This window comes from Strix uralensis, chromosome Z (assembly GCF_047716275.1).
Source record: "Strix uralensis isolate ZFMK-TIS-50842 chromosome Z, bStrUra1, whole genome shotgun sequence".
NCBI classification, from domain to species: domain Eukaryota; kingdom Metazoa; phylum Chordata; class Aves; order Strigiformes; family Strigidae; genus Strix; species Strix uralensis.
In genome coordinates this window covers 92,403,972-92,431,073 of record NC_134012.1, presented here as the reverse complement: position 1 = coordinate 92,431,073, position 27,102 = coordinate 92,403,972, and the positions used below count along the sequence as shown (strand labels likewise).

The following is a 27,102-nucleotide window of genomic DNA, read 5'->3' as shown; positions in this document are numbered from 1 at the left end:
TTGCAGTACATTAGTAATTTTTGAATCAGGGAGTGCAGGGTTTGTGTGAAGTACCCGTGCTGTGGCCTCCTGGTTTCTGCCAGGGTTGGGACTGGTGTCTGAGCCAAAGGTCCACATGCTGCCTTTTGGAGGTTGCCAGGTTTGGCTGTTTAAAACATTGAAACCTAAAATATTTTCATTATGATCTTTAATTACAAAATGCCTAGCCTAGTTGCCATGCACTTCTCACCCAGGAGCCATCAATTGACCTTGGCACAACACTTGCTCCATTCCCACCAGTAATCTTAATTCTTTGCCATCTAGATTGCATGCCCAGCTTCTCAGCATCTTGTGTTAGTATTGAAAATTGTGCTCCTGTATCTATTAAAAACGTCACCAATTGTTCTTGAGGACCAACTGGAATTAAAATGTATGGGCCATCATCACTTATCCACTGATAAGCCTCCACTTTCCAGACAGGCAGGCCCGATTGCCAGACAGGCAGGCCCGATTGCCATCCAGGCATTACTCCTTTTTTGACTTCATGTACTTCAATTGCTCCCTAAGGGGGAGAAAGGGGTTGTTTCCCTTTCTAGGGACTGGCACTGCAGGAATTGAAATATGCTCCTTCCTTTCACCATTACCTCATTTCTGGAATCCATCAATCAGACTCAAGATAACACCAGTAGGCTGACCTTGCACTGCAGCTCTGGGTATGCCTATGGCTAATGCATTTCTCCATAATTCATTTCTCTGTTCTTGAGGTTCTGTTTGCAGGTTTTTATATTTGTTTACCTTTGATCTAGTTTCTGTTCCTTGTTTCAGGGGTCTTACTTTGTGATCTCCTCCCCAGAGCTTCAGGTTTTGTTTCAGCTGGTTCATTGTCCCAGCCCATTTCATGGCTGTCGTTAACAATGCCCATGTGTAGTTAACTCTGCCCATATACGAAGTTGTTCGGGAGCATTATTGCCCTGGTGTTTGTTATGTTCAGTATCTCTTAATCTCATCCTACTCATGCAACTAGGTAGGGTTTAAGAATTGCCAGGGCTCTGCTAATCAGTGGTTTTAGCATTGCAAAATCTACTGTAGCAGATAGTGGGACGTCATAGGCCCTTGTTTGTGCATGGCTTGTATGCAAGTGGCTTTTGTGGCAGCTGTAAAGAGCTCACTTAGAGATTTAATGTGGATTGTGGCAGGTTCACCTCGCTCCATGGTGTCTATATTGTTCTAGTTTCACCTGATTTTCTGTTATATCTTTCCAGCAAATACGTTAATTGCAATGGATCCCAGGGTATGGTTCATGTAGTATATTGTGGATGACCACCCCGAGCTCCCACAGTTGTTTCCGTTTTAACAACAGGTCTGGATTCATATTCATGAGGATTTGTGGAGAACAACCGTTCATTTTCTTCTAGCTTGCTATCATTGGGATCTCCCCAGATATCTCTATCCCACTCTTCAGCAGATACCGTTAGTTTCCTCATCTGTATGATAATCAGGGGGGCAAGGAGCCTGCATAAGAATCATCTCAACCTTTTCTCCCTACTTTTGTCTTTTCTCCTTTTCTTCCTGTTAATTGTTTTTGCAGTTGTTCAATTTTTAAAGACAGCAATAACTCAGATGCCTTCCTACCCTCTAATTACTTCTCTAAGTCGGGCTCCTTCCTTTTTCTATTCTCCCTTTCTTGATATGCACCTAAAAATGTGCATATCTAAACAGTTACCTAGCATCTTGTAGATAACTCGTTTCCCTTTTCCATCCTTTGTGCAGCCTCTAATTGCCTTTAAGTGGTGTTCAACGACTTCCCAATTATGCCAATTGACACAAGGCCATTCTTCTGGGAATCTGGGACTGGATTCACTCCATGACTCTGTAAATAATCAGTGATACCACTTGCCATCCTGCCGACTGCCAATTTGTCATGGATGGAGTGATGCAATTCACTCATAAGAGAGAAGTAGCAATATGTTTATTGATATGAAACAGTGATTTAACAAAGTTCAATAGTAAATGCAACAGTGGTTTAACAGGATTCAACGTCAAGGTTCATTTGATATTTACTGCATAGAGGATAGGGTCAGACAAAACTGTCAGGAAGACCCTCCCATTGAGTCACAGAATGGGCCCCCTTGCTTTCTAAACTCCTTCTCAGAGAGGAGTCTAGATTCATCTGGATCCACTCCTAGTCCCAGACTTGGTCAACAGTTCATGTCTAAATGATTATATGTGCACCATCAATCCTTTATATCACTTAGTCAGAATTCCAAAGTTTAGCATGCCATTAATCACTTACAAAGAATCTGTTGCAACAAGGAATCTCTCAACCTTGAGAAGTAACCTTGAGAGGTGTCCCTACTCAAGGGGATGTCCTGGCGTGCCTCCTGCTGCCTTGCAGGAGAGCTCAAGGGGCCCTGAGCTGTCTACTATTTATGGAATAAGATAATTGACTCATAGTTGTATTTGCATACTGGCTACAGATGTTAGTTTCTTCCAAATTTGGCTCGAGGCAGACACTGGCCAGCACTGTGGTTAGGTGAGTGCATTGTTCTAATTAGCCCTTGGCTGTTGTATTGTTATCTGTCTCCACTGAATCCACTTTGAGTCCCAATCCAGTGTCAGGGGAGGTCTCAATATGATCCCAAGAGCGAGATTAAGACACAACCGAGGTCAAATGCTGTATACCCAAACCAGGTTTTTATTATTAAAAAGGTGAAGAGGGGTAGCAATAGGACAGAATAGAAGGAAAAGACATAAATAAAGCAAGGATGAAGGATAGGGCTGCAAGAATAGTCACCACTGTGGATCCAGCGGCGTCCTGTTGGTCCTCAGTCTTCAGTTCTTTGGTGGTGGGTGCACACGGATCTGGCTTCGATGGTGGATGCACACTGAGCAAAATTTTCTGCTGCCTTTTTAAGTTCATTGTATCAGCTGATTAGCATATCTGCTCACCTTTAGTTTTTTTTCCTCTGGTCCCACAGGTTTTGTTGCATCTGGCTTCAGAGCAGGAATGTTTGCCTCTTGTCAGTTCATTAGCAATGCATGCATGGGGTCTGGCCTACACAATAGAGCCACAAATGGCTACAGGATGGGGCCAACTCAGTACACTCTGCACCTTTGAGGCTTGTCTAAAGAGTCCGGACAATGCAACCGCAAAGAAGTGGGGGGGTGCATCCTTCAATACACTCCTCACAGGCCGCAGCAGCTTCTCTTGGAGGTTTGCACAGACACAAGCAATCTTTGAGACAGTCATATGACATTTCAGTCTCTCACAGATGCAGTCATCACAACCAGACACATCCATTATGATTGCCGCTGGTGGTTATCACTTGAATAGGGTTATGGGAAATACAGATCAGGTTAGAGAGGGGTGCCTACAGCTGCACTCCTGGATTCTGTTTTCCCAGGTGCAAGACCTTACATTTGTCCTTGCTGAACTTCCTAAGGTTCTTGTCAGCCCACTCTTCCAGCCTATCCAGGTCTTCCTGCAGGGTGGCTCTGCCTTCCACTTCCCCACTCAGTTTGGTATCATCAGCAAAATTCACCAGAAAAATTCATCAGGGTGCACTTGATCCCATCGTCCAGATCACTTATGAAGACATTAAACAGCGCTGGGCCCAATATCGATCCCTGGGGGACCCCACTTGTGACAGGGTGCCAGTTTGAAAAGGAGCTGTTCACCACCACCCTCTGGGTGGGGCCTGTCAGCCAGTTCCCCACCCACCACACACCCCTTGTCTAGACCGTAACACAGCAGCATCTCTAGGAGGAGGCTGTGGGGAACCATATCAAAAGCCTTGGAGAAATCCAGGTAGACAATGTCCACTGCTCACCCCACACCAACTGAGCAGGTTACTTTGTTGTACAAGGCGATCAGGTTTGTCAAGCACGATTTGCCCTTGGTGAATCCGTGCTGGATTTTCCCAATCATGTGCTTCATTTGGCTTGTGACAGCCCCCAGGAGGATTCATTCTGTAACTTTCCCAGGAAATGAAGTAAGACTGATGGGCCTACAATTTCTTGGATCCTCCTTTAATCCCTTCTTGCAGATGGGGATTACATTAGCCTTCTTCCAATTTTCTGGGACATCCCCCGATCTCCACAAATTCTCAAAGATTATGGAGAGTGTCCACACCACGACATGAGCCCGGTCTCTTAACATCCTTGGTAGATAACATCAGGACCCATTGATCTGTAGGGGTCAAGCTCCTGTAATAGTTCGTGTACCAACTCCTCCTTCACTGACTGTGGGTCTGTGTTTGCATCAACCTGGATTTTTGTTCCCAAGGCCTGAGGCCCAGCAGTGCTGGTAAAGACAGAGGTGAAGAAAGTGTTTAAAACCTCTGCCTTTTCAGTGTCATTGGTGACTAATTCACCTCTCCTGTTTAACAGTGGGCCAATGTTTTCCTTCTGTTTCTGCTTGCAGGAGCTTCCAAAAGAAATAGCAAAAGGACAAAGCACAGATACAGCAATAAAAGGGAGTGTCACGACTGCCTTTTTCAGCAAGTGGCACAGCTGTAGAGTTTGTGCTATTATCTGAATTAAGAGGCTATGTAAAAGATTTTGTATTCTTGACTGACCCATGCTTGCTCCCCACCTTCCTTCTTGTAATAGTTTTAAATAGATCTACTAGTTTTGGTGAGTGTTGCCTAGCGCTAATATTGCCAAAATACTAGGATCTTATCTCTTCGTGTTTGTGTAACCTTCCAGCTGGATTCCAAGAGTTTTAGGTGCTTTGGGATGAACCTTCTGCAGCATACACTGCAGTAGCACATCCCTGCAGGAATGATGCTTGCATCCTGAAGGTTGCCTTCTGCTTTTTATACTGACTTCTTTAGAGTATTGAGTCAAGTAGAGCTGCAGTCTTTACTTCACTGGCCAGAGACCAGGATATCCAACAAATAAGATATTCAGCTTTTACGGTTGTTGAAGTAGGTCTCTGTACTGAGGGATGGTTCGTCTAGGCAGGAGACAAGAGTTTTTCTGAAGGACCCTGGAAGGAGCTAAGGACCAACACCTTCCTAGACTCTACTACCACCTGCCAGACAAACCTGTGCTCACCTGCTCCTGGTGTGGCTGTCCTGTCTTTGTGGAGCATATATGGAAGAAAGCCCAGGGCCTACATCGGTCAGTGTATGCTGACTCCCATCTTCCCTGTTCCGGTTTAGCACACTTTTGGAGCGGGCTAACTGTGTCTGTACTATGCAACACTTGGCCAAGGATCTGTGTGACAGCCAGGTAGCTCTAAGGCATAACTATTCAGGTTGGAGTCAGCAGTTGGAGTTTTTTTAGTTCAAAATACCAGAGATAGTAAGTACAATTTTATAACTGTCCTGCCAGTCATGTTCCTGCTCCGGGCTGTGGGGAACTACTTCACTTAGTTCCCAGAGAGCCCCAAAGCAAACTACCATGGTTAGGGAGTGGGGTCTGACAGTAAAGTAGGAATGAGGCAAATGGAGAAGGGTGTTAAATCCCACCAACTGATGCAATGAGACCGCTGCCTTGAACACCCTCTTCCAGTCATACACAACTGGATGTGGTACGCTCAGCTACCCTTTGGTAAAGGGTAAAAACATTCATGGAATGAAAGTTAGGACTTTCAGAGCCTGGTTCTTTTTTTAAATAGTCTGTAAACATTTTTACACTCAGAATCTTCTTTATGGGCAAAGAGGAGGCACACCTTATATATATAAAACTAAGAATTTAATGTTAGTGTGCCTGAAATCTCAGTCTAAAGTTTATCATCAGCCAGATGTAATTATTACAGAAAATAAGAAGTAATTCTGTGCAAGCCCGCCATTATTATTATTAATAATAATAATAATAACAATAATAATATTGCAGTTGCAATTGTTGCATGCAATCTTCTCAGTTTCTACCCCTTTTCTGGTATTGTGCTCACTCTTCTTCTTGTCCTCTGGTTCCCAAGGTTGATGGTTTCATTTTGCTGTCGTTGGTGGGGATGTTACGTAAAGTTGTCAGTATCTGGGATCTTTCACTGGGAAGGATAAAATGTCCATGTTGATGATTTCTTCTTCACTCTAAGACCCACTTGGAGTTTCTTTTATATGTTAGCTAAGACACTTCCACATGTTTCTCTTTCTTCACTGGTCTGGTGTTCCACATTACACCTGATGTTACCATACATGATGCTTTTTAAGTGTGCTAGATACTATTATTTTGTTTTCTTTGTTACTCCTAAACCCAGCTTTTTCCAGTTTCCCTGTCTGCAGATCTGCATTTCTCTAACTGGCCAGTGGTAAGATGCTTACAGCTGTGGGGCCTTCAATGTCAAGCCTGTGCCCCATCTCTTAGCATCCCCTGCCTGTACTCCTCTATGCCACATTCTGGGTCTCTTCAGGGTCTCTCTGTCATAGCAGGTCTGTACTATATCTTTAAGTTACAGTTGTAAAACCATGATGGTACTGTACAAAGACATAAGAAATAAAGCAAATTAGCCATAGCCCCTGGTTGATTAGAAAAATTTTTCATGCTCTACCCTACAAACCCTTTATGGTGTGGGAAGCAGGGCAGGGTTTGTGCTGCTTCTTTCCAGTGCACTCTAACTCTAGCTTTTCTTCAGTGTCACTTTTGGATTTTAACACAGTTGCAAATATTTATTCACAGGTGGCTCTTTGGATTATGTTAATTGAAATCTGTGCAACTGCCAAAACCAATTACCCTCAGATTGCCTAGTCAATGCCTTTGCTGCAGGATAAATGCTTTTATAGACTCATTTACAAAGGGTAATAGTGAGTAGGCTTTGTTTCATCTTTAACATTAAGAGTTTGATTTTGATTTTGATTTGGATCTAAATAAAATTCTGCTCTGAAAATTTTGTTGTTTAAATCACATCTAATTCACATGCAATGTGGTTCTTGTATGATAGGATGCTCTGTTGCCCATTGCCAAGCAATCACATGGGGGAGACAGGCCAGCTGTGTAATCCAGCGGCCTCAGTAGAGGTTGTGACACTGGGGCTCCTAGTCTCTCTGCTCTGCTACCAGCCCACTGTGGGATTATAAAGGAAATGTTATAACTCATTGTTTTCTCCACTTGAGTCATAACAATTTGTATTTCAAAGTGAGGCACATTTTGTAAGTATAAAAACGTATTGGTCTGCTCATTTTTCATTGTTTTTAATATGTATCTTCTGGAATAAAAATAATCCCTGACGCCTTGTTAATAACAGCAGTTTTACACGGCTTAGCTTGTACAAAGAGAAACAACACTGAAAGTCACAGCCTCACATCTCTGCTACAGTTTGTTCTTCTCTAAAAAAATTTAATTTCTGAATTCTTATTGTCAAGTCTTAACAAGTAATGGTGCTTTAGAAACAGGGCTTGAGAATACTGGGTCCAAGTCATAATGGCTACTTAATTGTTTAATACACAGGAAGCAGATAGTAGAAGTGAATAGTTAATTTTCACAATGAAGGGGAATCATGAGAGAAGTCTAGGAATCTCTGTAGAGACTTGTGCTCCTTAAGGTGTTCACAACAGGTATGGAAATGGGGATGAGCAACAGATAACGTGATAAAGCTGGGCTTTCCAGCAGAACTAGGAAAACCAGATGAAAGCAGCAAGTGGCAGACTTAAAAGGCAAGCAGCAGTTCTTTGCATTAGCATGCAGTTGTACCATGGGAGTCCTTGTTGTGAAAGTTGTGCATGCTAAAAATGTGCATGGATTCCAAAATGACTGAATAAATTTGTGGAGAAAAAGCATAACATTTCTGGTTCAAGTCCCTGTGGCAAACTGAGAGGGCATCCTGGAGAAAACTCCATAGATATCTGCTTTTGAATACTGTTGGAGAGAGATATTCAGCTAGGTGGACCTTTGATCTGAGCTGAAAGGCACACTCTAATGTTCTTCTAAAGAAAATCAATAAACCCATGGGAGCTTGATCCCCCAGCCCTTCATTTTCCTTCCCTATTCTCTAGTATCCCCTTCTCTCCTGTCACAAAGTCAAACACCTTTTCCAAGTAACTCCTCTGCTTTTCCCATCCATCCCACCCAATGTTATCTGGGATCCATCCTGAAACTTTGCCAAGGTTTCTAATGTTGTCTCCTTTGTTTGATTTATCATCTTTCTCTCTGTCCTCTGGGTTCTTTGTCCTGTCTGTCTCTCAGTTCTCAAAAAGATTGTTGTGGTTTAAACCCAGCTGGCAGCCAAACACCACGCAAGTGTTTGCTCACCCTCCCCTTCCTGGGGATGGGGGAGAGAATGGGACAGGTAAAGGTAGGGAGACTCATAGGTTGAGGTAAAAACAGTTTAATAATTGTAATAAAATAAAATAATAACAATAATAGAAAGTACACATGGGTAGTGCACAATGTGACTGCTCACCACCTGTCGACTGATACCCAGCCTGTTCCCTGCTAGCAATCTTGAAATACCAAGATCCCACAATCGTAATCCCAGAAGCAAGAGAGAACTCCCTCCTTCTCAGCCACCCCTCATCCATATACTAAGCATGACGTTACGTGATAGAGAATATTCCATTGGTCAATTTGGGTCCAGTGCTCTGGTCATGCTCCCAGCTTCTTGTGCACCTGCACATGGGCAGGACAGGGGGAGTTGGAGAGACCTTGATCTCTTAGCAACAACTGAAAACATCAGCATATTATCAGCATTATTCTCATACCAAATCCTGTACTGAATCTAAAACACAGCACTATTCTAGCTGCTAAGAAGAAAAATTAACTCTATCCCAGCCAAAACCAGGACAGGAATCCTCTTCATTTCCTCTCTCACTTTCTTTTCGTAAAACTGTCACCAGTGCCCTTCTGTTATTCCATAACATCTGGGTAATCTCTCCTAGAAATACTCTATAAGGCTCCCTGTAAACAACTATTTCATTGTTTTCCTTAAAACCTGTCATAAAAATTTTTCTGTGCTGTGATGTGCTCAGGGAGGTTGGCAGTGATTAACTTCCCAGCTCCTCATCAGTGTTTTCCATGTTTTTTCAGCACTTGTGGCTTTGTAGGTGTGGATCTGCTGTCTTCAGGCTCACCATGACATGCAGGCATTTGGGGCAAGAGCAGCCTTTCTGTGTGTTTGAGTAAGGCACTAGAACCCTGTGTGTTGACATTTAGGTGTATAAGAGATAGGCAGTAGCAAGGATAGAGCCTAGCATTTCTTCATGATGACAAACTGCTGTCTTGTATTATGAAAGTGACTGCCTTTCATTCAAATGATTTATAGACAAAATATTTGGCTTTTGAAACACATTACTGAAGCAAACATTAATAAGCACATTAAACTTTTATTCTGCTTTGGTTAAATTAGGAAACAAGGTGCTTCGAAGGTTTACATTGAGTATTTTCTCACTTCAGGGCCAAAGTGGACCTTCAGGAGGAAAGGCAGTACCACCAAGACCTCCTAAAGCAGTATCTAAAAAACGGGTAAGCTCCACAAATCCATGAGTCTAAAAAATTTTTTTTTCCCTTCTTTATCTATGAGATGCAAACTGGATTCAGTCTGAACAATGGCTTGTTTTATGGAATTGGTAACATTCCAATTGATTTAACAGTAAGAAGTTGCTCTACATTTCCACTGAGAAGAGAAATACACCAGCAAGTTAGAATGAAAATGACAGCTAAAACAAAGGCACAAATTAGGAAAATGCAATATGAAAAGATTCAAATAAAATGTTTGGGATGTAAATTCCAACATACAAGCTGACACAGACTGTGAGAAAACTTCCTGCTCTGTTTAAAAAATTCAAAACATAGCCCATATTCACTTAATGAACATAGAAATGCAAGCATTAGAGAAAATATAATTAATTTTTTCACTGTAAGCCTCCTGGTAATGTTTTTACTCTTGGGCAAATAAATGCTTAGAATATGCTTATTTAATCTACCTTCCTCTTAGCTCTATTGGCATGGATGGAAAAAGGACAGTTTACACGCCTTTAAGCAGGCATGATGATAAATAGCTTTTCACTTTCTTAGGACAAATCACAATCTTGTGCTAAATGTTCCTCTTCTGACCCTTTAAAAATGAAAAGTTATTTACTTTTAAATTAAAAACATAAATAAAAATGTTAAACCCAAACCACTTTTTATCTGATTCACTAGGGAAAAGAGTCACTGAACTAACTGGCATCGAATTGTGTATGATAAATGTCCTATAAGCAGGTGTTCATGTGGGGAGAGTTAAATCACAAACAACTGTTCTGCTGTCATAGTCTCTTGTGTATCAGAGTGCCTGACCTTCCTTACAGCTTGCCTCTTTTCAGCTCCCTTGGGGAAAAAAAAGGCTGCAGCCTGTGTCTTTCCCTGGGTGCCTGGCATATGCAGAATTCTCTGTTACTTTCAGCCACTGCACATTTTTACACAGCATTGTGCTTTTGACTTTTGGTGCTCTGCAGATAGCAAATCTTTGCTGGGTCCAGTTTCTGAACCTGCAATCAGCCTTCAGTTATACCCTGGACTTATCAGCAGCTCTGTATGGCTACAAAATCTAGCAGACCTGAGAGAACTGTATTTAAAAGAACGTAATCAACCCATTACACATTTTAGGGAGAAATTTTACCTGGAGCAGTAAAACACTTTAATCAGCAACTTTGTGTTCTGATGGTTTATCTGTAATGACAATTAATTGAAATTCATCCCTGTGGTGTTTAATTTGCCTGCTAATGATATCATATCATGACATTAACCCAAGCCCAACCCAAGGAGAGCAGCTCTCTGTGTTGGGAGAATGCAGACCTGCTGGCCTTTGCAATAAAATGGTTAACATTCCTCCAGGAGCCGAAACCCTGCAGCTTTGTATCTTTAACTATTTTCTAAGTGTAGCTTATAGAATAACACTTCGGAAGTATCACAGAATCACAGAATCGTCTAGGTTGGAAAAGACCTTGAAGATCATCCAGTCCAACCATCAACCCAACATTAACAGTTTCCAACTCCACCAGATCCCTCAGCGCTAAGTTGACCCGTCTCTTAAACACCTCCAGGGATGGGGACTCCACCACCTCCCTGGGCAGCCCATTCCAACGCCTAACAACCCGTTCTGTAAAGAAATGCTTCCTAATATGTAGTCTAAACCTTCCCTGGCACAACTTGAGGCCATTCCCTCTTGTCCTATCACTTGTTACTTGGTTAAAGAGGCTCATCCCCAGCTCTCTGCACCCTCCTTTCAGGTAGTTGTAGAGGGCGATGAGGTCTCCCCTCAGCCTCCTCTTCTCCAGACTAAACACCCCCAGTTCCCTCAGCCGCTCCTCGTACGACCTGTGCTCCAGACCCTGCACCAGCTTCGTTGCCCTTCTCTGGACACGCTCGAGTAATTCAATGTCCTTTTTGTAGCGAGGGGCCCAAAACTGAACACAGGAATCGAGGTGCGGCCTCACCAGTGCCGAGTACAGGGGTAAGATCACTTCCCTGTCCCTGCTGGCCAGGCTATTTCTGATACAAGCCAGGATGCCATTGGCCTTCTTGGCCACCTGGGCACACTGCTGGCTCCTATTCAGCCGGCTGTCAATCAACACCCCCAGGTCCCTCTCTGACTGGCAGCTCTCCAGGCACTCCTCCCCAAGCCTGTAGCGCTGCTGGGGGTTGTTGTGGCCCAAGTGCAGCACCCGGCATTTGGCCTTATTGAAACTCCTACAGTTGGCCTCAGCCCATTGCTCCAGCCTGTCCAGGTGTCTCTGCAGAGCCTCCCTACCCTCGAGCAGATCAACACCTCAAATCAACAATTAATTGCAGTTCCTTGACTTGTGCCCTTGAGTAGTCCTAAAGTATGGCTCATTTGGGTGTCATATAGTCAAACGAAACAGAATTGCCAACTTTTAAACTGAAATTGGAGTTACTTGAGTTTTGCTATTGGAGTTACTTCAGTTTTGTTACAGACCAGGAATTATCTTCAGACAGCATCTCCTCCAACCCACTGAACTCTTGCTGGCAAGTGTAAGCTATTCAACAATCTTCAGATTTGGGCCTACCATTTGGGTTTATCTGCTCTGCTCAAACCGCACATGGGTGGGGAAATGCTGTTTTTTCCTTCTTGCTCCATGCCTGGAGAAGTGCTGCTTTGGGAAGGAGTAAAACATTCACAGTCTTGGTGCACTAATGGGCTTGTTGTTCCTGTGCTAGGATGAAGATGTCTCCACAGAAGCAGGAGAGGGGGTAGATGAATGGGCAGCAGCGAAGACTCTAGTCAAACCCCCAGATCAACTGGAGCTGACAGAAGCTGTGAGTAAAACAGTGCCTGTAGCTGTCATGAGAAGTGTACAAAACTCCATAAGCCAAAGCCTACCTCTTACCCATTTGTTTTGGGGGAAATTCTGCGAGTAGAACTCCAGTACTTGCTAAAGTACAGTGTCTGCAGCATAAACTGAAATGGCTTTCTGTAGAAAAACAGGGAGAATGTGCTTTGAAACACAATTCTGGGCTTAAGACAATGCAACTGTGTGGAATTGATCCAAGAGGGGAATGTGGCTGGGGCTTCACTCAGGTAAGGAGCACCTCAGAGCCAACCTTGAGCTTTTCAGGTACCTGTGTGTGATACACAGGACAGGGAGGTGTCCTATAGTTTTGTGGCCATTTCTTCTCATCTTGGTTCAGTAGTATTGCAGTCAGTCACACTTCCAAGTGCAGTTGTCTCTTTCTTCTCACTGCCTTGTAAAACTCTAGCATTGCTCCTTGTTCTCTGTGTAGCTCTCAAAAGGAAGCTATATGGAATTGCTCCTGACTCAGGTTGTGAAGAGAGTTAACACCAGTACTGTTTTTTGTTTGCAGGTCAATCCTGCAAGCACTGCTACTGAGGTTATTGTTTACTCTGGGTTTGGACCTTCAAGACACAGATTGTCTTTCTTGCCCTATAGAATGCAACTAGCATTTTTCAAGTGCTACCATATCTTAGATAAGAATTAACATGACAGTTAAAGAATTCAAGAAAGTCCATTGAAATACTGTGGTAGGAAGTAGGATGACTGTTCTGGATTCCACTCTGAGCTAGCTTGGCTCCAAACATTGTTCTTGCAGAGGCATCAGCTGTACACGAGGTATCTGCAGTGAACTGAACATCGTAGAACTGAGCATAAACCTGCTGATTTTTGTATGCTGTAGGTTGAATTAATAGTGGAGTTTTATTTATGATATTTGTTTCCATTCCAAAGGAATTAAAAGAGGAAATTACACGCATCCTGACTGCTAATAATCCCCATGCTCCCCAGAATATCGTCAGATACAGCTTTAAAGTAAGTGTGGCATGACCTGTAAAATCAGGATGAGATCTTTTGCAATTAACTGGTTCTGTGTTTTCCTTTGATTTATAACCAGGTAAATTTCCTTTTAATGTGGCTTCATCTTGTTACATATTTACTGCCAATGGTTCCTAAAGGGTTTTTGCAGAGTGTGAAAGTCTAAAAGCATTGACGTATTTATTCAGAGGTAGGATATAACAATTACTCAACAAGATCTGGCAGTGAACATAATTAGTGAGGCTAATCTCAGGTGATAATTTTTCTGCATTATGTGGTGGGTAGAGGACAAAAGGCAATGCTTTACTCAGTCTGTAAGACAGTCATGCCTCAGTATCCTCACATCAAGATTCAGTTGTTTGAATTATAGGACAGCTCAGAAATGTGCTTTGTGAAATCACTGACAAGAGCTGTATTCATGATGAGTAGGAGTGAGCAGGGGAGGGTGTATCAAAGACTGGCAGGAAACATCCAAGAAGGTGTGACACCTTCACATTTGTGTGTGCAGAGCATATGCTGCATTACTGTGGAGCAGCCTCCTCCTCTGCTAGCATGTACAGCTAGCAACACAGGCTGCTGCAGGGGGAGAGTGGAATGATGGCTTTGCCTCCTGCTTCTCCCTTGGAAGGGTTACACCTCCTGAAAGAAAGGACACAGGGACAGGTCCTCCAGCTCTGGCATTGGATTATCCCCAATTTAGGCGGGGAAGAGACAACCAGGTGAAATATTCCTGAGCCTGTCTCACCTAGTCTCTCAACTAGTAACTAGTTTGACCAACCATTACGTGATATCCCCTGAGAAAAGAAATCAGTCTTGTGGAAGTGAATAAGGTCACTTTCTCTTCTGTTTGGAGTTGATGTTTTCCATGTTTATGGGATAAAAACAAGTGATGAATGATCCATATCTTCAAATCCTCCACAGTGACTGAAATGGGCTCAATGTTATGCTGTGATTGGTACAGAAAGCAGTCATATTTTTAAGAAGAAACTATTGAAGCATCTGTGGTCTGCAGTGGCTTCTGATTGCTTTTAGATGCAGATCAAAATCTTGATACAGAGTTTGAGCCTAGGTGTGTGGCTGCACTATACAGAGGTCCACAGGCAAGTGCCAATCAAGCTGGCATCAAATAACTGAATTAGTACAGTGCTTATAACCTGGACATGACGCTAACAACCTGTACTGTCTCCAGATCAGAGCTGCTCTCTATGTATGGTGCTGCTCTCGTGTAGGTACAACAACTCATTCAGGGATCTCAGCCCAACAGGACATGAGAGTCTCTTAGGGAGTGCTGTGTATAGAGGTCCACTAGAACTACATTTAAGCTCACTCATTGTGGTAGTGGTGGATAACTAGAGGTTTCATGTTCTTGCTTCTTTTTGTTGTATTTTTAATTTATGACTCTCAAAGTCCTGAGATATAAATACCTGTTGGAAGAAATTCAGTGTGAATATGCCAATAACAAACATATATTTATCAGTATGGATCTTCTTAGTTTAGCAATTTAGGCTTCACTGGATTTCCAGTTTAAAATATTTTTTTTTCCACACTGATTTTGTTGATTTTTTCCTCTTTGTAGAAAAGAGCATACAAGCCAATAAACTATGTGGATCAAATGGCCGTTCACTTCTCTTTGAATGGAAACATGATACCTAAAGATTCAGATGAAGGCAGACGGCAGAGTATCAGATTAAGCACTGCAGCAGGTAGGTTTATTATCTGAAACCACAATAATTTTCAGCTACACACAGGTACTACTTATTCAATATGAGGAAATGAACATGCTTCATCACCACAGAATTGAACAGCTCCTGTTTTGGCTTGCATCCTTCTCAGGAAACAAAACCAGAAAAAAACAATCAGCCAGATGTTTGCCACAAGGGTAGGAAATGGTGCATGCTTTTTGAGCCATATGAACACTAACACTGAAATTTTCAGAGCTATTTAGTGTCTTTTAAACATCTGCTACCATTAGTTGGACATACATGTCTAAACTCCTTAGCCTGCCTTGGAAATTTCAGCCATGATTTGAAGTATTAAAGCAGAAATGTTTGGAGGCTGGGTGATCATTTAGGAAACTATCATATATTTGACCAGTTCTTACACTTTTACCAGGACATCTACTTCTGGACAATGTGAGATACAAGCTATTGAGCTAGTTGTACCTTTGATCTGAGCTATCACTATTCTTAGGTTTTCAGTTAAAAAGACACCTTAATCAGAGGCTGAAAAGCTCTGTTGTTAGTGAAGAGTTCTAGGTTTGAATTTTCAGCAGGAAAAGATGTACTGCCTAGTAATTTTCTTATATTTCTGCTGTTTGTGAAAGGAGAAGTTGTATCACAAAGAGTGTCCTTTCAAAGTGGTAACTATCAGGCACAATGATAACATTGGATAAGCTCCTGAGAATAGTTGTTACTTGCAGCTTGTGAGTGAGGGTCAGTGCCTCTTATTTTACACTTAACAAAATGTGCACGATGATTTGAAGTAGGACAAAGTGCTGAATGGGATCTTCGATGCCATGAAAGCATGGATTATTGTTGTTGGTAGCAGATTTCAAACCAGCTAGTTTCAAGCAGCTTGATGCTAGCATGACTACACACTCAAGGCCGTGATTGGAATGTAGACATCCATCATTCTCTAACAAGACTAGTATATTCATTTTTATCCATATAAATATGAACAAACCATGTTGTAACCCCTATGTGCCTTGAAAGCATTCTTTATGGCTTTGCATAATAGCAGCCATTTTTGAAGGCCAGAGAGGTCCAGAACTGAAGGGATACCCAGAAACAAAGCTGCTCAGATCAGGAGCTGTTTTCAAAAGCCTGATCTGAGTCAAAATCAGATTTTTTATTTCAGCGCAGCCAGAATTACTGCAATATCGTTCTAGTAGTAACCTTGTCTCATTTTGTGGCTTTGAGCAAACAATCACCCTCCAAATTGAGGATTGGTTACTGCATTGTATAATGAGATAGCACTACAGAAGGTTGCATCTGTATATTAATGCTTCAGAAGTTAGAAGGGTCTGCAGAATATGGGATAATATGTCCTATTATCCTGGACTTATTCACTTATCCTTTCTATCATCAGAAAAGGCTCCTGTTGAGATTTCTGCAGTAACATCTGAAGAGGCAGAGATTAAAGATGAAGCAAGTGTAGGAGATACTCAGGTAATTTTCCATAGTCAGCTGAGAGCTGTCCATTTTATTTTTAATAATAGATTTGAAATTCTTTTATTATAAAATGGCTTTGCTGAGAAGCTTCTGTGATTGATTCTTTTATGCCTGAGATGTCTCTGCTGTAGGTGAGATCCTGCAGATTCTACTAAACAGCTGGGGTTCTCCTGCCATTTTTAGGTTTGGAGAATCTCTGTAAGGTGATGAGGTCCCTCACACCAGGTCTGTCTTTATCCAGATATTATACCAAGATACAGTGTAATTCACTGGGGTCTGGAATCCTCCTGGACAGTATGTTCATTCCTGAAAGAAAAGTTGGTGAAAAACAAAGTGTGGAGGAATGAAAGCAGCAGGCATAACTATGTGAAATAAGCAGTGGCCTGATTTAAAGGCAGCTGGCTGATCAGGAACGGAGTAGGCTGTGGGAAGTTTGTTCTTATCCATACAGTGTCAGGCCATGGAATCAAGTTCAGAGTAGTTTCAGATAAAGCTCACTGTCTAGCAAGGAAATGAAAACACAGGGTGGTGGGACTTTAACACAGTCTTCTTGTCCCTGAGTCCATTTTATCAAAGGCAGTCATGCTATATTATCTCACTCATGTTAGGCTTTGTTTTAAAGTAACTTCAGTTCCTGGTTTTCCATATTCCCATTTAGATACTGTTCCAGAATTTCCTTGCTTTGATTGCTGGAAGTCTCCTAATTTCCATCTTAAATACTGAATTTTCAAATACAGTCTCCTTCACTAGGCAGAGGAAATCCAGCAGTCTAAGAAGAAGTACTTCTGAAGAAGAAAATAAATGTCTGGTTCTTTCAGGGTGGAGTCACTGCTCTATTTTCTTTCAGGCTGCAGGAGAGGAAGAAGCAGGGGGTTCAGGAACAGCAGAAGCAGCTGAGATAGCAGAGGCAGAAGAGCCTCCTCCCTCAGGAGTAAAGGAGCAGAAGCTTGCAAACCAGTTCAACTTCATTGAGAGAGCTTCAAGGACACTCAACAACCCTATGCAGGTGTGCTGTCATTTCCTCCAGTGACTTGGAGGATCTTTCCTTTGGGAGGGCGTGTGGGTCATCTATGTTTATGTCATATACTATGATCTCTGTAGATACTATTAGGAAAAAAAAAGCAGTGTTTTGTCATAGTAAAACATTTGGGGTGATGAAAATGGTGACAGAAGAGAATTCTTGCCTCGTGGATTCTTGGACAACCTATGAGAAGTTTTGGTGCTACTGTAAATCCTTAAACCTCTGCTTAGATATAACATTTTTGATGTCTATTTTCTCATCTGAAAAAGTATAGAGCAATGGTTTGGGTAGTAGCAGAGGTCTTGGAATCCATGACTTCAACTTTCTTTTGTCACAGAGTCCCTTTATGGCTTGTACTTCAATTCTTACCCATGGAGCAGGGATATAACTACCCCTATATTAAAAGGATAAAGGTATTTGCACTTGTGTTAAGCACAGGTACTACAGTAACGGACCCATGTAAGTGTGACAGCTCTTTACTGCTGCTACATGGTACATCTCCCTCCCACTCTATGCATGCACTTTCCAATCAGTACAGACCCAAGACTTGATGTTCCTTCCCTAAGCTTTTTGCTGAGCCTGCAGCCATTCTGAGTGAGTGTGTCTTCACAGGGCCTTCTGACCAAGCAATACCAGTGTTGTTGGTCCCCAGTTGAGTGCTCAAAAAGGAGCTTTCTGAATTGGAAATACAACTGTCAGAGAAATTTCTTTTGTTTTCCTTGCTGCCTGGAATCAGAGTATATACAGCTTAGCCAGAGAGCCTGCCTGCCTTCTTGCAGTCATTACACCTAAAGTGAGATGCCTTTAACATCTGGTGGGCTTGGAGAGATCTAAGAGTTACTGTGTTGCTGAAGCTACTATCTCCTAGAAGGAATACCATCTCTGTCCACTGGTAGAGATGGAGGATCTCAGGAGAGTTTATCAGACAGTGGGGTGCTTACTGCAAAGTCTGAGCTAAGATTCTGCATCTTTCGAAAATCCCTGCAGAGGCCACAGAATATTAATCCTCTGTCCCCAGACCTGCATATTCTCTTCTCATTGATTTTATGGGAAGAGGCTTGTGTGCCTCTGTGTGATTCTGCCTTTGAAAGCGGAATATATAGACCTTAAATAGCTGTGAAGTACTGCTCTGTGCTGTACAGTATGTGCGGTTTCCACCTCTGAGACTGCTTCCTTTCAGAGGTCAGTGAAATGCTACAGGCAGCTTCTTAAAAATGTCCTGACACAATGGTTTTCTGAAAGAATATGCTGTTCCATTAAATGAAAGTTTCACAGAAATACATTCATTTATTTCAGAATGTTGATGTAAAAATATTATTTCAGTAACATCAAATGAATTGTTTATAGGTTATCATTCTGTTCAACTCTTTTGTTTAGATTGCTGTACCCAAGTAGGGTTTTCATATATAGGTCAAAACTTTTCAAATTTGGTAGGATATCATAACTGATGCCATAATTGGTAGCAGAATGTTTCACATGGTAGAGGTGAAACAAACCATTTCAACTCCTTCAAAATGAAATATTGAAATTAAATATTTTAAGTATGTTGGAGAAAAATCAGAAGGTCTTGTGAACCTTCTTTTTGTCCACAAGGAGATCTATTTGTAATTGCATGGTCACCGATAATGTTTGTGTAATGCTCTGGGAGTCATTTGGATGTTGAATTAATCTTAGATCGATATTATTCTAACTGACCTAACCTGCTATGAGAAGGCTGTTTCCACAGCTGGACTATGTCACTGCAAAGAGTTTCAATGCAAATATTATGCTTCTTTATGCTTTTTTTTTATTCAGGAAAGAGCATGTCAAACGGAGCCTACACCTTATAAAAATTTCTCTGCCACTGCTAACCAGGTATATCCTTGTTACTTTTAAAGGTTTTTTTAGAGTATATTTAGGAAACTGAGATGTGAGAAAGGCAAAACCAAATTGCTATGTTTGCATTCCTTGCTGTGGAATGAGCTCCCATACTGTGGTGTTGATCTCCGGTTTATATCTGATAGCAAACTAGTGTGGCCCTCTTTTACACCTTAATGGGTGAACTTGCTAATGGTTTATAATTCTAAGGTCAAGTGTCTTGGTTTAGCTGCTTTTAATTGATCTATTTCTTGCCAGCCACCCTGGCCAGTCTGCTTTAGAGAGTCTTAAACAAGTGGACATGGGGAAACCACAGTGTGAGAATGGTTCTGGACTCAGCAAGAGGTGGGCTGCAGCTTGCAGGCACTGACTTCTCGGGGGACACAGCTGTCTTTGGGGTGGAGATTGTCCCATTACTGAAGTTCTTCCACCACTGTGTGGTGGGTAAGCTGGTTATTTAGGAGGAGTTGTGATCCAGCATTCAACACCTGATCAGATGCAGGACATTTCCATCAGCTGATCCCATCAGAGGCAGGTTCAATTGGATCTCAAAATGTAAGAACAAAATAACGAAAAAGCACTTAAGGCATGTCTGCATGCTAGCTACGCTTTGAGCACTGTGTTTAGAGAGTGGAGACCTCCAAAGATTTTGTACAGCTGGGAGTTTACAAGGGTTCATGGAGTTTTTGGGAGTGTTGCTAAGAATTTGATATATGCAATACTCTGTTTTTTACTTTGTCTAAGTTTAGCTATATGCTAAAGCAGCTTTCTAAAGCCTGAAGCTGAACCCAATGAGAACTACAGCATAAGGAACGTGGAAGGCCCACTTTAAGCCAGTTGCAATAGACTTAGCTCTGTTTTATGTAGTGGCAATATGCCTATTTACTCATGATGAAGAACTCTGCAGTATTTTCTCTATCTCTTAAAAACATAAAAAAAAATATTTTTCATTACATTTTACACATGAAATATGCTATAGCTTTCACTGGAAAGGGAATCCAGACAATTCTGCTGATTAATTCTCACAGATATTTGCGAAATTTATTTGTGTTTGTCACTAATGCAAATATTGTTTCAAACCACTGTACCGAACTGGTATTGAAAACATTGTTTCATTACCAGTGCACCACAGAAACACCCAGGAGAATGTATAAGGTAATACCAGCAATTTAAAAAATGCTGGTTCAGGAATGTGACAGGAAGGGGAGTGAAAGTGTCTCTGTTAAGCTAAAAACTGTAACTCAGTCTATTCCCGAACTTGAAATCACATTGGCCTAAGATCTTTCCTCCTTCCAGCTGGAGCTTCCTTTTATTTTTTCTGACAGTGAGATGATCTGAGAGTTAGAGAGAACAGAGCTATTTAAGATAATCATGCTGTTGCTAAAATTTTTCATGAAATGCTTGAGAACTAAGAGGAAAAGTTTTCCCTTGTTTTCTTTTTATTCTGTTGAAATTTTGAGTGGATATAAAATAATAATGTAAGCTCTTTTTTTCTTCAACTCCTTTTCCTTCTTATTCTTCCTTATGCTCACAATTTCCTATTCCAAAGTTTTCTGTTCTTCTCCTTCTCTTCTCATCACATCTTCTTTGTCCTTTCCCTGATGTTTGGAACATCTTTCTGTCTCATTTCTCTGTCTCATTTTCAGCCAGGTTGACATAGCACATAGGGATATGGTGGAGTTGAGAACTGTCAGTGTTAGGTTAATGGTTGGACTGGATGATCTTCAAGGTCTTTTCCAACCTAGATGATTCTGTGATTCTGTGATTTCTGCCTGCAAATTTACAACACAATACAGGTTTTTGCTAAAGATTTCTACTACCTTTCTTTATCTGGTCTGTATTTTGTGGTTGAATCATACTCCCTCTCCTAACCTGACGTGTCAGAATTAGATTGCCTTTTGTTTTGTCCTGAAAGTAATGTACCTGCCTCAGATACAGTACCAGCACTCCAATACTAATGAATAATTCTTAAATAGAAAAATTACTTTTGGATCTACTCAAGTAAGACATTCCTGGCATGTGGCATAGCAGAAGATGTAAAACTGCTCTCATTTTCCATTTGATCATATGCTACAGAGTTGGAGTCCAAGATTTAAATTGTGTTAAGCAGCTACAATTTAATTTTCCAACACCACATGAGAAATGTCATAAAGCAGATGTTTAATGCATGTTTCCTATTAAACACTGGTAAATTAGCCAAACAGAAAGTCCTACAAAAAAAATACAGAGTCAAAGCACCAGGAAGAGTACTGGGGGAAGGAAATTGTTAAGAATGCAATAATGTGCCCTTAAAAAGTAAGACATGCCCCATCAAGCTTTAAAAATCCTGGACTTCACTCCTTCACTTTTTGTGCAACAAGCCAGCTAACTTCAGCTAATTCCAGTCACAGCATTACTGTTGTGAGGACTATCTTTGTTGTGAGGACTATTTGTGATGGTGTAGATGGCTGTTTTCTGGAATGTAATCAGGTCCTGATAAATCCTACATCTGTCTGTCTCTCAGTGGGAGATCTATGATGCCTATGTGGAGGAGCTTCAGAAAATGGAAAGGTCAAAAGAGAAAGAAAAATCAAAAGCCCAGGTACCAAAGAGAGAAGAGAAGAAGAAGGGAAGAAAGTTAACCTCTCTGGAGTCACAGGTGCGTGTCATAACATTGGAAGAAGCCTGCTCAGAGTGGTGGTGGATGCATCTGTAATGCAAGTCAGGTGAAATTTAGCAAGTCATGCTGGCGGCGTAGCTAGTTGTCTCAGTTGGCAAGTAACAATCTTAGGAAATGCAAAAATTAGTTTTTGCTAGAACCTATATTTTCAAAACAGGATTTCCATTTTGCTGTACTTTTTATGGGAATACAAAACAGTGTGAAGCCATAATCTTGTCTTCAAACCTGATTTCCAAGTGAGATTTATGGCTTTCTTCTTTGCACATGTTTGTGTCTCATTTTTGATTAGCATGTGAGGGATAAAAGAATGAGTAGAAACTCTGTGTGACTTTTCAAAGAATTTTAAGTGGTGCAGAGGTTTTAGGTACAATCTTCCAATCTGAAAGGCAAAGAAATTTAGAATTCTTTCAAAATGTTACTAAAGCACTGTAGTGAAACACATTTTGCTATTTTATATTATTTTAATGATAATGTTATAGAATTATAATTTATATATTTTCTAGTTATATACATATAAATGACATATAATTTATATAATAGTTAATAATAGTTAATTGAAATCAAAGCCTACATACTTAAAAGTGAATAATGATCCTGGGAGGCTTGACCTAATTTGTAGGGGGATCTTTGATACATCATTTATTCATTTAGTTGGAAAGTGACAGAAGCATCTCTCTCCAGTATTTGAAGTGCTATGCCATGATCAGGCATTACATAGCATGGTGATACCTCAGTCTTGGTGATGTGATCATCTCAAGAGGAGGTCAGCCACTCTGAGTCCTATGGAGTAGCAGAGTGAGTGGCAAGGGCTGCTGAACTGGACTAGCCTCTATTGGTCTGGCTACTCAGAGTAGCAGGTATCATAGCTCCTGCCAAGCTCTGAGCTGGTGTCGGGATCTTGCTGTGAGGGTGATGCTGACTCCTAATCAAGCCTTCTCTGTCAGGAGTAGCCTAGGAGTGCCTTGTGGGGATGCCACAGTCCATTCCCCTAAAGTGACAGTATCCTCATCTTAAAAATGTGGTCCCACTTCAAGCACTGACAATACAATATGGCAACCCTGAAAGATTTTCTTCATGTTCCAGAGTGTGTTCAGGAAGGTTCTATTAGGGTTTAACAGAATTTGATCTATGCAGAATTGTGGGTGGTTCTTTCCCCCCCAGTCTAAGTTAAACCATTTAGAAGGCAAACTGAAATAATTTCTGTAATGACTGGAGCAAAATGCACTGAGAACTATAATGCAGCAACATGGAAGTCAATTCTTATCTTGCCCCTAGAATAGGTGTAGATATATCAACATAACTAAGATATATTTATGTAATAGAAGCTGGCTCCTGAAACTGGCTTTAGCACTTTCATACCATATGGCTGATTCAGCTGTAGAGGATTTGGCTGGTTAACTACCCCAGCAGCACTGTGCCATCAAAAGCCTTATAGTGTAAACAGACCAGGAACATGTTCTGACAAGCTTCTTCCTGTGAAGAATTGTGCTATTGAAATTCACAGTCCTTTCAAAAACTAATAAACCTTTCGTCTGAGTACATTTTGGAGAATTAAGCCTGAAGTCAGTGGTACAGTTATGGGCTTAAAGGTGGACTGCTAAAAGCTGATAATGAAAATGAAATAAAAATTCTACTAATGAAACCATATTGTAAAAAACCTGCTGCATTCTCCACTGACAACACTGGGAAGTTGAAATCCAGGCACCCATGATCCCTCCCTTTGGTGCTTTGCTTTTCACTCTTAGCACTTTCCAGGGGGCTTGTAGGAAGGCCAGAAGGTCAATACACTGAAAAAGTGAAAGAAAAAGTTTCTTTATGCGGACACAGTGTCCCAAATTGAGGCCCTCTGTGAGGCTGGTGGACCAGCTTGAAGTGTATGAGAAACCTGCTGAATTTTCCAGTCATTAACTGGAAGATTCAACCTGAAGTAATCCAAGGCTAAAATCAGACTTACAACAGGCATTAAATCTGGTCATCTGTATGTAGGTCTGTGGAAATTAAAGGTTGATGACATCAGAATTTGTACTTCTGGTCTCAAGTCAGCAAATGGAGAAGTGGGTTTTGTGGATCTTCCAACTCACAGGTTACATACTTTGGATGACACACGGTAATTGAAACAGCTTTTCCAGCTAAACGGTTTCAGAGGACATACTGCCTTTGATCACTGCTGAAGGGGAACTGTGGAACATCAAGAAGGATATGTGGCTGATCTGGATCAAGGACACAGTGGCTAGAAGCAGCAATTGTTTTCCATCATTGTTTCTGCCAGGCTAGCTGCTAGGAAGAAAAAGACTGTGATAGCTACTGAGATAGCGCTGGATTCAATCCAAAGGGAAGAAGAGGAGAAAAGCTTTTACCAGAGGTGGATCTCTGATGGAAGCTCTTGCTATGATAGGAGGCCATGAAAAGAGGCTGCAGCTGGAGTTGATGATAGGGGTCAGGTGAGGATCTGAAAACATAATGGATGAAAAGAAAGAGAAAACAGTACTGATACTGAGTAAGAGGTCAAGAGAACAGATGACTGGGAGAGGAAGAACATGATCCATGCAGAGGGAAGGGAAGGGAAGGGAAGGGAAGGGAAGGGAAGGGAAGGGAAGGGAAGGGAAGGGAAGGGAAGGGAAGGGAAGGGAAGGGAAGGGAAGGGAAGGGAAGGGAAGGGAAGGGAAGGGAAGGGAAGGGAAGGGAAGGGAAGGGAAGGGAAGGGAAGGGAAGGGAAGGGAAGGGAAGGGAAGGGAAGGGAAGGGAAGGGAAGGGAAGGGAAGGGAAGGGAGCGGAGCCTTGACAGTGGAGTAGAAGCTCCTCACTAGGGGAAAAGAAGTAGAATGAAGTGATGCACTGCAGTGAAGAATGAGGAGAAGCAAGGAAGATGTGGTTTGGCAAAGCAGAAGAGAGAGGCAGCCAAGAGAAAAAGGAATGGAGATGGCCATGGATTCCAGCAGAAGGAAGGATGAGAATGATATAAAGAACAATATGAGTGAATAAAAATCGGAATGACAGAAAGTATTTGACTGGAGACTGTGATGAGGGGCTCTTGGAAATATCTCATTATGTCCATCACCCAAATGGATCTAGAGAGAAGAGGATGTTCTACATCCATAAGCAGTGATAAAATGTTTTAAACTTTTCCTCAGTTGCCAATAAAGGCAGCAAACAGAACACAAAATACTAAAGAGGAATGATACAAAATTTTCTGAGCTGAAAATAGTTGGAAGCAGAGAGAACTAGGCAGAAGTGTTGTATCTACTTGTCCTGTTCTTGCTGTTCCTGAGCCATCTGCTTATGGCTCTGATTATGGAGAGGATCCTGGCCCAGAAATACTCTTGGTCTGATCCAGTACGGCCTTCCTCATGTTGTTGTGTGAGTGTAGAAATGACCATATCTGAGGTAGAAGCAAAATGCAAAGAGCTTAATGCAATTAAGTTGATGCAGGCTAGCTTGTCTCACCCTGAGATGACAAGGCATAAAATCAGAAGTCTAATAGTAGGGATTTGTAATGAATCTATTTAAAGAGGGGTGGAGCTATGTAATTGTAGTATAACAAGGGTATATTATTATATATAAGAGGAGTAAAAATGGTTCCATTAGTCTGACCTTTAACAGTATATGAGGCAATAGAATTAATATGGAGGGAAAGAATAGAGAATTGTGAGAAAATATGAAATGAAATGAAATAAAATAGCATGTAACCTTTACTGAAGGTAGGCTGTGTCCAAATAATTTCATCTCTTTCTTTGCTAAGAGAGAAATTGTGGTTTCCCTTAACAAGGAAAGTATAGTAAAGGTAATCTAGCTGAAATTCTGTAAAGCTGTTGGTGTAGTGCCTTTAGGAAATGATTAAATAAACCAGAAATGTTGTTATTGGTACAGATTGGGAGGGACCAGTGGAGAGGAAGACTGTGCATTTTGGAGTATCAGAACAATCTTTGTTAAGGTGAGGGTTTACAATCTGAAACAGCAGGGAGAAATGTGAGTGTATTGATTGGTGAGTTGTGACGTGGCTATGAGAAGACAAGTACATGGCTGGAATATATTGTGTGAGGGATAGCAGAGAAATGCTATTTCTGTTGTGTAGGGCTGGGTGATACCTTATCTGGAGTAGTACAGGGATATATGATTTTGATCACCCCTTTTCAAAGATGATAGATTACAAACCTGCATAGGTATGAAAAAGAATATAAGAAATGGAAAACTTGAATACAAGAGACTAAAAAAAACTTAGCATATTTATCTGGTAATGCAAAGGTAGAGAGGGAATCTGAGGTAGATAACAGAGAGAGAGAAGAAATACTAAAGCATGGGATAGTGTTGACAGAAATACAGATGGATGTGAACCAGTTAGGAATATGTTAAAGCTGGAATTTACTGCACTGGAACAATCTCTAATCTCCTCTAAAGCAGAAGTGGTTGAACAGTTTCTTAAAAAGTCTAAACAAAATTTATATTTAACAGAAAAATGTGCCTTCCTGAATCAGGTGAGGTCCTGTCTGACTTGTCTATCTCACTATAGCATTACCTTTTTCTGAGATTTGCCTGGTGAAACAGTCCAGCTCAGAGGGTCATAATTATCATTTGGAAGCTGTTTGGATGACCACTGTTATTTTTGAAATAACATCTGAAATTTGAATGCATCTTCACATGATGGTTCACCAGTTCCTGGTCATCCCTAGGAGTGGATGAGTTGTTACTGACTCCCTTGTCTTCAACCTGCTGTTTACAGCACATCAGGATTAAAAGCAAATGGTGAAAATGACCAGATGAGTACAGTTCTGGCAGTTAATAACTACTTGACAGGATTCAACCTGAGGGACTTTATTTTGGGTATGCAGTGGATGTTTGCAGTGCATGGAGGTGTTGACTGGGCAACAGATGACAACACCCCTGTACCATGCTTTTCTCTTTGCAAGCCAGGAGTTCTTCTAGCCACAGTATATGTATTGCCAGAGGTATGAGCAGTGACTGCACTGGTTTTAGGGTGGGGTTTGTCTTCAGCATATGCTCTTATACACCATGTCATGGTTTGAGCTCAGAGGGCAACTGAGCACCACGCAGATGCTCACTCCCCCCTTCCCCCCTAGTGCTGAGAAGGGGAAAATAAGCAAAAACACAGCTCGGTCTCCTCTTCCTCCACAGCACTGAGAAGGAGGGAAGCAAAAGACCCAGAAACTTGAGATAGGGATATGGAGGGGTGATGTCATCCTTTAAGGCATAGGC

The 27,102-nt window shown here is 41.5% G+C and overlaps 1 protein-coding gene across 1 annotated transcript in view; it reads left to right on the top strand.

Annotated features, from left to right (window-relative positions):
• Window positions 1–2,456: 2,456 nt before the first annotated feature.
• Window positions 2,457–27,102, top strand: part of DNAI1 (dynein axonemal intermediate chain 1) — a 152,675-nt gene continuing 128,029 nt past the window's right edge. Inside the window, exons 1-10 of the mRNA XM_074856967.1 lie at window positions 2,457–2,512; window positions 8,107–8,209; window positions 9,313–9,381; window positions 12,076–12,174; window positions 13,101–13,181; window positions 14,761–14,887; window positions 16,272–16,351; window positions 17,202–17,360; window positions 19,170–19,229; window positions 21,736–21,870. Coding sequence (XP_074713068.1) covers window positions 2,457–2,512; window positions 8,107–8,209; window positions 9,313–9,381; window positions 12,076–12,174; window positions 13,101–13,181; window positions 14,761–14,887; window positions 16,272–16,351; window positions 17,202–17,360; window positions 19,170–19,229; window positions 21,736–21,870 — 969 coding nt within the window. The remainder of the gene's footprint in view (window positions 2,513–8,106; window positions 8,210–9,312; window positions 9,382–12,075; window positions 12,175–13,100; window positions 13,182–14,760; window positions 14,888–16,271; window positions 16,352–17,201; window positions 17,361–19,169; window positions 19,230–21,735; window positions 21,871–27,102) is intronic.